Source organism: Cupressus sempervirens, chromosome 2, assembly GCF_028749045.1.
Source record: "Cupressus sempervirens isolate cs-2001-9-10 chromosome 2, ASM2874904v1, whole genome shotgun sequence".
NCBI lineage: Eukaryota > Viridiplantae > Streptophyta > Pinopsida > Cupressales > Cupressaceae > Cupressus > Cupressus sempervirens.
In genome coordinates, this window is record NC_143119.1 from 401,457,990 (window position 1) to 401,470,903 (window position 12,914).

General features: G+C 36.4%; 1 protein-coding gene across 2 annotated transcripts in view; it reads right to left on the reverse strand.

Annotated features, from left to right (window-relative positions):
- Positions 1-455: 455 nt before the first annotated feature.
- The window catches only part of LOC149572830 (Ankyrin repeat family protein), an 81,802-nt gene continuing 69,343 nt past the window's right edge, over positions 456-12,914 (reverse strand). For both annotated transcript variants that reach the window (XM_089813902.1, XM_089813901.1), the window contains exons 6-10: positions 1,900-1,975; positions 1,737-1,796; positions 1,341-1,391; positions 1,183-1,261; positions 456-1,092 (exon numbers count right to left, since the gene is read on the reverse strand). In XM_089813902.1, the coding sequence (XP_089670028.1) occupies positions 1,013-1,092; positions 1,183-1,261; positions 1,341-1,391; positions 1,737-1,796; positions 1,900-1,975 (346 nt within the window). In that variant the 3' untranslated portion in view covers positions 456-1,012. The remainder of the gene's footprint in view (positions 1,093-1,182; positions 1,262-1,340; positions 1,392-1,736; positions 1,797-1,899; positions 1,976-12,914) is intronic.

The window sequence follows — 12,914 nt, forward strand, 5'->3', positions numbered from 1 at the left end:
CTTCGAAAATCTGTCCCCAAAATGCGTCCCCATCCCCCATGTTCCCTCTTCCGGAAACTAGGTGGAACATAGAATTTTGTTATTGAACAAGGAAGCATATGTGGACTTGTACCATGCTGCTATCATAGGTAGAAGTGCTCAAATATAACTGCTAATAAATGTTAGCCAAATAAAAAAGTCAAATCAATATTGCAAACTTGCATTTGTAAAAACAGAATCACTTTAGTTTCCCTGAAAGCCCAAGACCTCAAAAAACCTTCAGCATACTTGTGAAAATGCCGCTAACTTGGATCTATTTATTTCAAAAGATGCAGGTTTTACTCCATATATATGTTTTAGTCCTTTCTCGTGTGATGTAAGTTGGAACTGCCAATCTCAGGAAATGCATTATTGACTTCAAATTTCACCATATTTGAAATAATCAGGCAGAGAGCCCAAACCAAAAAGTCTGAGAATATTACTAAGGGAAATAATTTATATTCAAAACATCTCTAAATAAGTGAAAATGTATTTCTTCTCACATATAACCCACCTAATTGAGACAAAACATAGTCAAATGGAAAGACTCTGAAATATAGACCTGAAAAGTGTTGCACCCTAAAAATCTGCATATCAACCACAAGACAAACTTATACAGTAATCTATGATTCTATAATATCCAACTCTCACACTTCAACTTCCAATTGTTGTGGAATCTCTGCAGTTATATGAATCTTACATGAACAACCTGGCTCAGAGCCTGACCATATCAGAGCCTTTTGAGGTTTGGGTATTGCAACTTTAAGATAAGGGTGCACATTTCTCACCTAGATGTATATTTTGCAAGTAATTTTGTTACAGTAGTCATCTATAAGTGGCAATCATCTCAATTTTCTAAGCTCTTTCGAATTACAAACCAATGTAACTACATATTACACACGTGTAGCAATAAAAGCATTTCCAGAAGAGCAAAACTGCTTTATGCTTAGAAAGCATATAAGCTGATTATAAAGAAAGAGCAATGAACTAGTTACTATCCATGACCAGCTTCTTGCATTTTCTGATGCATTTTATATTGTAGCATAGTCGGTGCACAATCAAGTGGAGTCTCCCCTGTAAAATGTGAAACAGGTAATAAACATGTAAAAACAAGCATCATAGAACATTAAGGAAACATAAATGTGTTGCAAAATTTAGCTTTACCTTGAGCATTCTTTGCATCTACACTAGCTCCGGCATTCATAAGAATAAATGTGATTTCTGTATGATTAAAAACCGTAGCCTGCAAAATAAAGTCATGGGAATCAGATAACAATTACAAAATGTTTCATAAGGTAGAGGGAAAAGAACTGAGAATTTACCAAATGTAATAGAGACATTCCCTGTTTGTCACAATAGTTAGCATCCACCCCCTGTCACAGACCAGACTTCCCTAAGATATTCTTGATTTGTATAAGACATTATGGAAAAAAACATATGATTGCATTATAGAGTTCAGCCTTGATAATGAAAGAGGTCAGTGTAAGAGGACAACATACTGCCCGTTACATTACTAAATTAGAGTATTATAAATGATGAAACTTTCAACTGTCAATATAATATTACAAAACTTAAGAGAAACTGTTCTTGACTCTGTTTTCAGAATATGTTGTAAATGATTTTAAAATAGTACTCTATACGCAACCACTAAATAAAGTTACGTATCAATGATAATGCTTCTATTATTGCAATACAAAGTAACTCACTCATTGATTTACCTGGATTAGAAGCTTTTTTACAGCAGATACGTCACCATTCTTGATAGCCTCCCGTAAACCCTGGTAAACAAAAAAAAGGTTTCTAGAAATCAGTTATTTGGAAGGAACACTACAAATATGCCATGATAGGCATCAGATATTGTGCCTATTTATTAGAATTCACCTCTCCACTGGTTTCATAATCTTTGGAATTTGTTAACATGGTTCCATTGGTCGTTTGTCCACTGTTGAAAAATACACTGTAAGAAACAATAGTCCCATCAGTATCCAGCCAATTGCAAGAAGAGATTGAGTAAAGAGCACAAAATTGATACCTCAAAGTTTCAAACAAATCAAGAAATTGGAATCTTTATCCTAACCCTGAGACAGGGAAAAAGAAATGGTAGTAACAACTGCAGTTGTACCTGATTAACATTGCTCAAAACAAATAAGTACAGATATGGGAGATTTTTAGTTTTCCTTCTCACAGTCGAGTCTCCTCCCACACTCTAAATCCCCCTCTACATGCCTTCATATGGGCACTGGAAGACCCCAATCATGCATTGAAATGTCTTCTTATCCAGAAATGAGGACATTAAGTCAGACTAGTTAGTTCAACTTCTTATACTTGGATTTAGATGAAACCATCCCATTGGATTATTAACTGTTCCATGCTTAAGGGAAATGGCAGTTTGGCAACTGCCCTGTCCCTTATGTAAACCAACAGTTTTAAAACCATCTCCAGTTGGAACAGGTGGTTCTGTACTGCTAGCCCCTCAGGTGTTTTGAAAACAAACTGAAGTTGTGCTAATTTGTCATCCTTTCTTGAATCCTTATGTATCATGCATTTCTTACAAAGGACGGTTTTGGTGCCACAAAATCTTAATGAGGTACAAAATGTGGAAAGATTCTCCCACTTTCTCCTTTGAGTACTATTTGTACTGTTTTTGCACTTTTCCTTTGAGTCATATCTGTCAAGACTCCCGGGTACCTCGTATGGTCTCCGAGTCTTATTTTGCAACACTAGATCTTCTGAGCATATGGCTTAGTCATCAACACAAAAATCTCCAATGACAGCACAAAACACAAAACCAAAATAAGAAAGAAAACAAAACAAAACACAGAGAGAACCTTTTATCCTGGGAAAAACCCTCCTCTCCGAGGGAAACAACCCAGCCCCACAAAATGATATCTTTATTATAAATAAAGAAGAATGTTCATAGTCTTTCACAATTTCAAAATCAGCTTAAATGACTTTTATGTCAAGTACAAACTCCCACTGAAATATTCAAGATAAAATCTCTACTAAGATTAAGTGAAAATATGCTGATAAAGACTTAAACAATAAAGAGTAATAGTCTGATCTGCACCAGTGAAAATTCCACAAACTGAAATAGCAACCTGCATGATTACCTAATTGATGCAAGAGACTTAGAAGCAGCACAAACTCCGTTAGATAAAACACGAGTTCTCTCAGAAGAATGAGAGTATGAATATGATGCATTAGAAAGATGGCAATACTCAAAAGGTTCACATGATGCAAGACTGAGAGAAGCAAACTCCTTAAATGCACGGAATGAATCCAACTTTAAAAATGAGCACAATCTCAGATACTAATCTGCAAAAGTAATAATGAAACTGTAACACATCCACCCCGAAAAGCAGGAACATGCTGATAAAAATAAAACACCTCTGAAAGTATGAATGCCTTCCAGGCACTCACACGCTGAATGCAAGAACACACACACCATTAACAATGCCACCACCAAAGATATCTAATGCTCTTTGTAATGCGAACGGTCCCTAGGAAGAATGAAAGACATAACTGAAATTTTGGACACACGAATTCAAGAGGAGGAAATGATAGTTACTTAGAAGCCGCTGCATGATCATAACTGAAGTTGTGCGATCCAATAATGATTGCTCCCAGCAAACACATCCACATGGAATGCCAAATAGGAGTTGGCATTTGGATGCAAACAGTGAGAATCAATATAAAAAACATAGATGGCGAACATCATAGCTGCCCATATCCAACAGTAGTCTTCTAGAGAGCATAAAAAAATGCTTGCAACTCATAAATACTGGTGACCGTACTTGTTGATGCAGCACATACAAACAAAGAGAACATCTCTCTAGAAACTACACCATCCACAAGAAGCATACGGACTTTCTATTCATTGCATATCTTACATGAGGGAGTTGTAACTTGTAATAAACCCAACTGGTTATAACTTCAACAAATACCAAATTCTTCTCTAATTGAATTGTTTGACATTTTGTCAAACACTTTGCAAGCAAGCTCTGATACCAATGTAATATCCCTTGCCCAAACCAACTGAATTTAGCTCAAGGAATATTGTCAAACACTTGTATGCTGCTTTTCCAAGCTAAGAAATTTAGAATGATGCTACAATGCCTCTTACAATGAACTAATATGCAAGTGCAGTTCTTTTGGTATTTTCAATGCATATACATGGAAACTAGATATGAAATGCATACCTACAGCCAACTAACATTTTGACATAAAACTATTATGCTGATCATATATGCTGTTAGATGAACATTTTGTTAAACAAATGGTATGCAACATGTATCTCCTTTATTGAATTCATTCTCATGGGCTTACAATAATGACTACAATAATGCCAAAATCTAATTCTGAATTATCACAGCAAAATCATACGCTTAGAAATTACATTGATAACTACTAATAGTTGCAAGAGGAACTTGATAATAGTGATGCCCAAGAATGGAAATGAATCAAACATAAATACTATAGCATGGCATCGTGTATGCATACTGTAGCAGCCAAAATCTATTCTCCAATTTAGGCACAAATAGAACTCTAGAATGAAGCTCTCCCGAATACCAAATTCAGTAGATATTTCACCACCTCAAATGGTTGCACACTGAAGAGTTGACGTTCTCCAATGGCTAACTGAAATTAGAAACCTTAGTTTCTTCTCCCAAGTTCTTATCAAATGCAATTCACAATAATCGGATCATAAACAATGAAGCTCTCACCTCTATTTATTCTTTTCCTTCACCCTTCTAGAAGGAAATAAAATATTATTTAATTGCATTCTCTAGAAGCTTCCCCCTTTCCAATAATTAATGCACTCACTAGAAAATTCTCCCTTGCAATACAACAATTAATTCTACTTCTAGAAAATTAAATTACTAGAAGATTCCCCCTTCCTATAATTAATGCACTCTCTAGAAGCTTCTCCCTTGCAATACAATAATTAATTGTGCTTCTAGAAAATTAAAATACTAGAGGCTTCCTCCTTTCCAATAATTAATGCACTCTTTAGAAGCTTCTCCCTTGCAATACAATAATTAATTGTGCTTCTAGAAAATTAAATTACTAGAAGCTTCCCCCTTCCAATAATTAATGCACTCTCTAGGAGTTTCTCCTTGCTTCTCCACTTAGCTTTCGGAGAATGTCAAGGCTAAGAACTAAACTGAGATGCTAAAAAGATGGGGACGTTACAGTTCGCCCTCCTTGTAATTGCTTGTCCTCAAGTAATCTGGCAACACAATGAACTCTAACCTCCACCTGGATCCCAAATGAAGTAGTATGTGACATCCTTGTGGACATTAAACCAACTGCAAACTAGCATCATCAGGACCAAACACATGTCTTGCAACATAGCACCCAAAACTTGTGCCGATGATGTAGAAGTCCATGTGTCACCAGAAGGCAACTCTGTAGAAGATCTATGAAACCTCTTCTTCCCTATATCCACCCACATAATATATATTGGACTAAAATCTTGATCATCACCAACATGCATTGAAAAATATGTAGCAACAGGTGAACCATATGCACTCATGCCAACTGTATCAATAATAGGTGTTGCCACATCAAAATATATGGACATAGGAACATTACCAACTGCCGCAACACAAAATTGAATCTTTGCAAATGGTAAAAACTGAGCCCAACTCCACTCAGATGAGTGATCAACATCAACCTCAAACATTAGATTGTCATAAGACAATGTTGCATCCATGTTGAACATAGTACTATCCAAGAAGTGAACATCAACACTTTGTTGATCGATAGTATAACATGACTTTGTCACTATATCACTCACCTCATCAGCAATAACAAGTGTACTATCATCAGAGCACACATCTACAACTGCATGTATACTGCTAAGCTACTCATTGGATGGTTGAACTGACACAGAAGTGGCTAGTAATATGACAGCATCCTCGCATGCTCCTACTCCCAATATTATTGCATCGCCATCAAATACATGATCTAGGGACTCATGCCAACAACTGTAACATCTGACTTAACCTGACATGAATTCTCATCACCTTCCACCTCAATTGTACCCAACTCATGCAGTACCTTATAAGAAATGTCTCACAAATATGAAGTCACAACTATGTCATCACATTTCGCTCTTCGAAAAAGCGATATTATGCTTTGCTCAAAGCTTAGATTCAAAATTAGTTGGGTCATCTGTTTGTGATTTTGATTCATCTCATTCACTACCATATCCAACTGTTTCACAATACCCTGTATCTCAAAAGCTTCAACCCTTGGCAGAGAAGTACACCCTCTGCGGATATAATGAATACAAAACCTTCTGTCACCATCCATAACGTTCAAAACCAAGTCCTCTAGCTGTAGGTCAAAAGAAAAGTGATGAGCATTCCTCAGAGTGTAATGCCGATAAAAACTTCCAATCTCATCATCATTAAACTGGGAAATAGAAGATGGCTCCACTCTCTGACTCTGAACTGTTGGTCAGGCAAGATAATGGGCAACCCTCTCAGCAAACCCAACCACAAAATCCCTATTAGGAAGCATTGTAACCAAGGTCTCTACAATCTTCCTCACCAATCATCATATAGCACAAGAGCCTCGCATGAGAGTACCCTCAGATATACTATGTGAAACCTCCAGCAAATCCAAGCTCTCAAGCAAATACTCCATGAATGATTCAGTACAGTAGGAATTATATGTGGAAGCATCAATCTGCTCCCCCACAATCCACAGCTAATCCCTCTGAAAATGTGACAATGCCAACTGTCCAATGCTACCAGCTATATGAAAAGAGGAAATAGATTCACTTCCAGTAGAAGAAAGCAAATCACCATGAGAGCCCATCTCCACTAATGCTCTCACCTCCTCTGTACATGCTGCACTCATATCCTGGACGAATGTGTTTGTCACATCATCACGTGCCTCATCCTCAACCGTAGAAGCAAACTCACCACCAACCACAATATGTAATTGAATAGGACTTGGGGCTGGTGTCGACTATACCCGTTCTAACTCTACGGTAACCTTATCCAACTGTGACTATGACTCTTGGAGAGCCAACTGAGTATACTGGAGAGAGTCCACAATCACCTCAAGCTCTCGAGTGAGCTCAACCACCTCCTCATCTTTCCCTAACAACATCTCATAGCAGGTGCTACCCCACTCTAGAAGGTAATCCCTGTCAGTAACTAACTGAGAGTAACTATCCTTCAAGATCCTAACAGCCTCTCGAAGAGCATGAACCTCTGCTAGAGAAAAAGTACTATCACTATGCTCATCAAACATAGGAGCACCCCAACCAGATGTAGCTAACATCTAATGGATAGCATCATAATGCTTAAGAGCTAAGGAAATATTACTATCACTCACCTTCAACTGACAAGTCACATGATGCCTTTGTAATCCCTAACTCCTACGCAAGCTCTTTGTCTCACTAACTGCACTGAAATAGGAAAACTAAATCAAGCCTCTCCACCACAAGATTGCTCATACATGTGTTATCTTCGTTGCACAATTCTGCATCCGACATACAACTTCCATGTACCTCAACCAACTCCTCATCCAAAGAAATGGAAGCCCTTGCCATATCAATCTCATCACATGTCTCAACTTCCACCTCAATAGTAAGATCCTGTAAGCATCGATCCTGGGACTCATCCAAGACCTCCTCGGAGTTGTCATCCAATATCTGACAAGGAGTATCATACCCAGTACATCTCATAGCATCATCAAATGGTTCATCAGATGTGTCCATACTATCTGCATTGACATCTCTTGACAAAGTCTCAATTGCGGACTCTTGACTCTACACACATGACTCAACGCCAGGTTGCGAATCAGTAATACTATAGCATAAACCCACATCTACTGACTCAGCCAACATCACAGCTGAGTGACTCTATATGTGCCTTTGTCCCACCTGAGGAAGCAACTGCCTCTTGCACTATAGCAACACCATGAGATCTCACATACAAATCTCCAATAATGATGTCCTCGAGAGAGCCAAAAATATCGGTGGTAACAACTGCATCAACTGTGTCTGCACTAACTGTAGCAACAACTCTGGGAGCTTCAAACTACTGAAGCTTGGTGCCGATATCCTCTGCTGCCACTAACACAACCACATCTCCCTGTGAAATAAGTCCATCGTCAACATTGTAGATAGGACTAGTAGGTGTCATGCTAAATATAGGTACATCTACATCAATGACACCTATCAGGAAAAATTCAAGCTTCCTTCCTTGCAACCTCGATGTCGGCCTTCTAAAGACGAAAACCATATACCTTGCTGCCCTATCGATTATCTTTGGATCTGACAAGTTCTTTGCCAACCTTTGTTGATGAAGCTTTAGTTTCTCCATACTTTCTTGCAAAGCATTCATTTTCATGCTAACTTCATCGTTACTCCATCAACTTCTACAACTGTGTGTCCCCCTATGTATGTCCATGGCTAGAAAATGCTATAGTGTTGGTCACTCCAAATGCAACAACAAATCTGAAAATAAAATAAATTTCCTACCCCACAGGATGGCAAGAACTAGGCTCTGATACCAATGTAATAATTCCAACTAGTTATAACTTCAACAAATACCAGATTCTTCTCTAATTCAATTGTTTGACATTTCATCAAACACTTTGCAAGCAAGCTCTGATACCAATGCAGTATCCCTTGCCCAAACTGACTGAATGTAGCTCAAGGAATATTGTCAAACACTTGTATGCTGCTTCTCCAAGCTAAAAAATTTAGAATGATACTACAATACCTTTTACAATGAACTAATATGCAATTGCAGTTCTTTTGGTATTTCCAATGCATATACATGGAAACTAGATATGAAATGCATACTTACAGCCAACTGACATTTTGACAAACAATTGACATACAACTACTATAATGATCATATATGCTATTAGATGGACATTTCGTCAAACAAATGGTATGCAACATGTATCTCCTTTATTGAATTGATTCTCATGGGCTTACAATAATGACTACAGTAATGCCAAAATCTAATTCTGAATTATCACAGCAAAATCATATGCTTAGAAATTACATTGATAACTACTAATAGTTGCAAGAGGAACCTCATAATAGTGATGCCCAAAAATGGAAATGAATAAAACATAAATACTGTAGCGCGGGATCGTGCATGCATACTGTAGCAGTCAAAATCTATTCTCCAATTTAGGCACAAATAGAACTCCAGAATAAAGCTCTCCCGAATACCAAATTCAGTAGATATTTCACCACCTCAAATGGTTGCACACTGAAGAGTTGCCGTTCTCCAATGGCTGACTGAAATTAGAAACCTTAGTTTCTTCTCCCAAGTTCTTATCAAATGCAATTCACAATAATCGGATCATAAACAATGAAACTCTCACCTCTATTTATTCTTTTCCTTCACCTTTTTAGAAGAAAATAAAATATTATTTAATTGCATTCTCTAGAAGCTTCCCCCTTTTCAATAATTAATGCACTCTCTAGAGGCTTCTCCCTTGCAATACAATAATTAATTGTGCTTCTAGAAAATTAAATTACTAGAAGCTTCCCCCATCCAATAATTAATGCGCTCTCTAGGAGTTTCTCCTTGCTTCTTTACTTAGCCTCCTTCAGAGAATGTCAAGGCTAAGAACTCCAATAAGACGCTAAAAAGATGGGGACATTACATAACTATAAAATTCAGAGATGGGTTTGGTGTAATTGGGCCTCCCATCTGTTTGTTGTAAGCATTATGTTACATTTCCTTAAGTTGGTGGAGTCATTTACATATTTGAAAATGAGGTAACAAAACGTTCTCCAACAAGGGCAACAAACTCATATGCTTCAGATTTGAAAAGAAAAAATCATAAAATTTTAGAGTTTACCCTCCTTCAAATTTAACCTAGCGCAACTAAACACATCCATTCCTCTTGCCCAAGATCAGAAATTCCAAAGTGTAAGAAGCCAGGTAAGGAAATTTGAAGCTGTTGTCAGACTTTGCTAATGGAACCAATCAGATTTTTAAATGCATTTTTCAATTTCAGGTCCTAGGAATAATGCCTAAATTAAGTTTTGCAAAGTATTTAAGTCTGATTTTCTAATTTTGAGGGGCTGGCTTTGGATTTGTCCTCCAAATTTGATTTTCAGACTTAAACTTCATTTGCAACCTTTAATGCTCTTATTTTCTTAGTCATAAAGCCTCTAATCAAAAACAAAATCAGGGTTAGTAAAGTGAGATCCGTTTTCTCAATCAGATTTCTTTGCAAAATACTATATATTTGAGCTTCATATAATATAATAGTTGATCAAAGGGTGAAGAATGCTAGCTCAAGGAGATCACATTCAAAGGAAGATAACACTTAAACATGTCAAGGAAGCTTGGACAAAGGAAAGAAAATTCGAAGACCATGAAGAGGACAATTTCCATCAAAGAATTGATTGATGTGAGGTAAAGAAAGATCAGTGATAAGGACCAAACAATTTGTGGGTCAAGAAGATCAAGGTTAAGCAGGTTCAAGTCAAGGATGTGGACGGATCGCCATGAGGATGAAGATGAAAAGGGATCCAAAACAATGAAAGTGAAAATACAAAAGACTCAACTGCTACAAAGACAAGGCACCCAAGGAGAAGATTTTCAAAGAGAAGAGGATTGAAAGGTTGAATTGAAACAAGGATTGCAAAATAATATTGTGAAATCAACCCATACTCATCCAAACAAATTATTCCAAGTGTACGTGTGGAAAGCACCTTCTAGAAGATGATCATACTAAATGAGTTGGCATCTTTGAATTTTTCTCACTTGTTCTCCTACCATCAACTTTTCTCATTGGCTAAATAGAGAATATTCCATTTTGTTGTTTTGTATTTAACGATTTATATTTAATATTTTTAGCAACCCTAATCAAGGTTTTCTTGAGAAGATCTTGGCCATTAATTTCAAATCAATCCTAGCCATTCATTGTATTTGGGGATTCTATATAAACTCCACTCCTCTCATTTGAAAAGAGAGTTTTTGAAGAACTGTCTCTGTGATACTACTAAGAATGTACTAAATCATTGGAGTTTGGTGATTTGGTGAAGATTTTAGAAACGTTATGTGGCTCTTTGATCTCTCAAATTGGTTTAAAATTCGTTTAAGTATTTAATTTAGAATTTGCTTTAAGAGATTTAGTTGAATGAAAGGAATTGTGAATGAATCTTATTGTAACTCATCTAACCCATGCTTGTGATTTGTTGATTGTAACATTTTGCATGGTTATTTGGATTGAAATACAAAGTCAGTTTCAATTGTTACTTGCACATTGATATGCATTTATTGAACCAATTAGTGTTATATTAGTGATTTGAACATCCGACACTTACCTTAAAGATTGCATTACCTTGGTGGAAGTTGCTTACAAACTAAAGACTAGAAGAGTTCATGAATACATTCATGGTCTCTTGCATTCTACGATTAGAATAGAACCTCTAACCCTTACTCTTTACAATGTATTCCAAAAGTTTTGTTACTTTAGGATAAAGTTTCTCGTCACCATATCATTTGTAAAGAAAGTTGACATCTAGAGTGAATAGCGTAAGTCTCCTTGGATTACCACCATGAATCAAGCCAAACAAGCTCATATCCATTGGTTAAGTCGCAAGTTCGCAATTAGAACCTTGGATTTGTCTCTATGATGTTCTTCTTTGCAATCTTAGCATGTGGGATCATATAGGGGTTCTTTGGCCTTTATGTTGGTGTGGTCACAAAACACCCATCAATAGAATTGGTGTGGTGTCTTTGTTCAAGAGAGGATGGAGTGTCTTTGGCACTTTACTCTGTTTTGGTCTTGTTATAGAACACCCATCGACGGAATTAGCGCTAGGAAGGCATGAACAAATTTATTCATGAATGCTGGACTGTAAAATCATCAAGAGTAGAATTATCAAGAAGAAAAGCTATTTCACGAACCACCCTTCATCGTCGCACCACATCAATAGAATTGGCACTAGAAGGAAGGCTTGTTTAAAATTCGCTCAAGAAGTATCAACCGGTATGAGCTTTCAAATGTAACATCTAAGATATGATAGATATCTTCTACTCCAAAAAATCTAAAAAATAAGAAAAAGGAAAATGGCTTTCTCAATGAATGCACAACAATTTCACTATCAAGGCATTTATCAAATTGATATTTCTCAATGTTACATCCCAAATTTTGACCTATTTTAAATTATTATAGCCGTTGAGTTGAATGGATTTTTCTTTTCTATTCATGTGAAAAGGGTAGTTAAATATAACCGTTGTATCCTATGGAATTGGTTGTCATAAATTATTTTGTATAACTGTTTAATGATGATGGTCGTTATCTGTTATTTGTCATATGATTGTGATAGTAGTTAGTAGTTGCTTGGTTTCAGATTAATGGTTATTAACTAGTTTCCTTACTAATATCTATGTTAATTGTTATTATGGATTTACCATGGAACTTGTTATTATTGTAGAAACTATTGCATGAGTGATTGCAGGATTAGACGATGGGGAGAAGCATTGCTTAACGAGATCTACGGAATGGGGTACTGCCTTAGTCCATTTATCTGATAGACAGGTATGACCTCTAACTACCTTGGTAAGGACATAGCAACTTATATAATAGGATACAATCATTGGATAGGCATGAGCTATTTGATAAACATTAAAACATTAAACATTTTAACTTAATTAAAGTACATATCTTTAATGGCTTATGGTTGACATTCTCATCACTTCGATATAATACAGATTTATGCATGTTCACATAGATATAAAAATAAGGTGACACCATGGTATTAATTTATACAAGATTATATCTATTAAAATACGTATATTTAAATATGCATACACCATGAGAAGATAAGGAGATAAAATAATCTTCTAGGTGAAGCATGTATTTAGATGTACATACCTTAGTAGGTACAA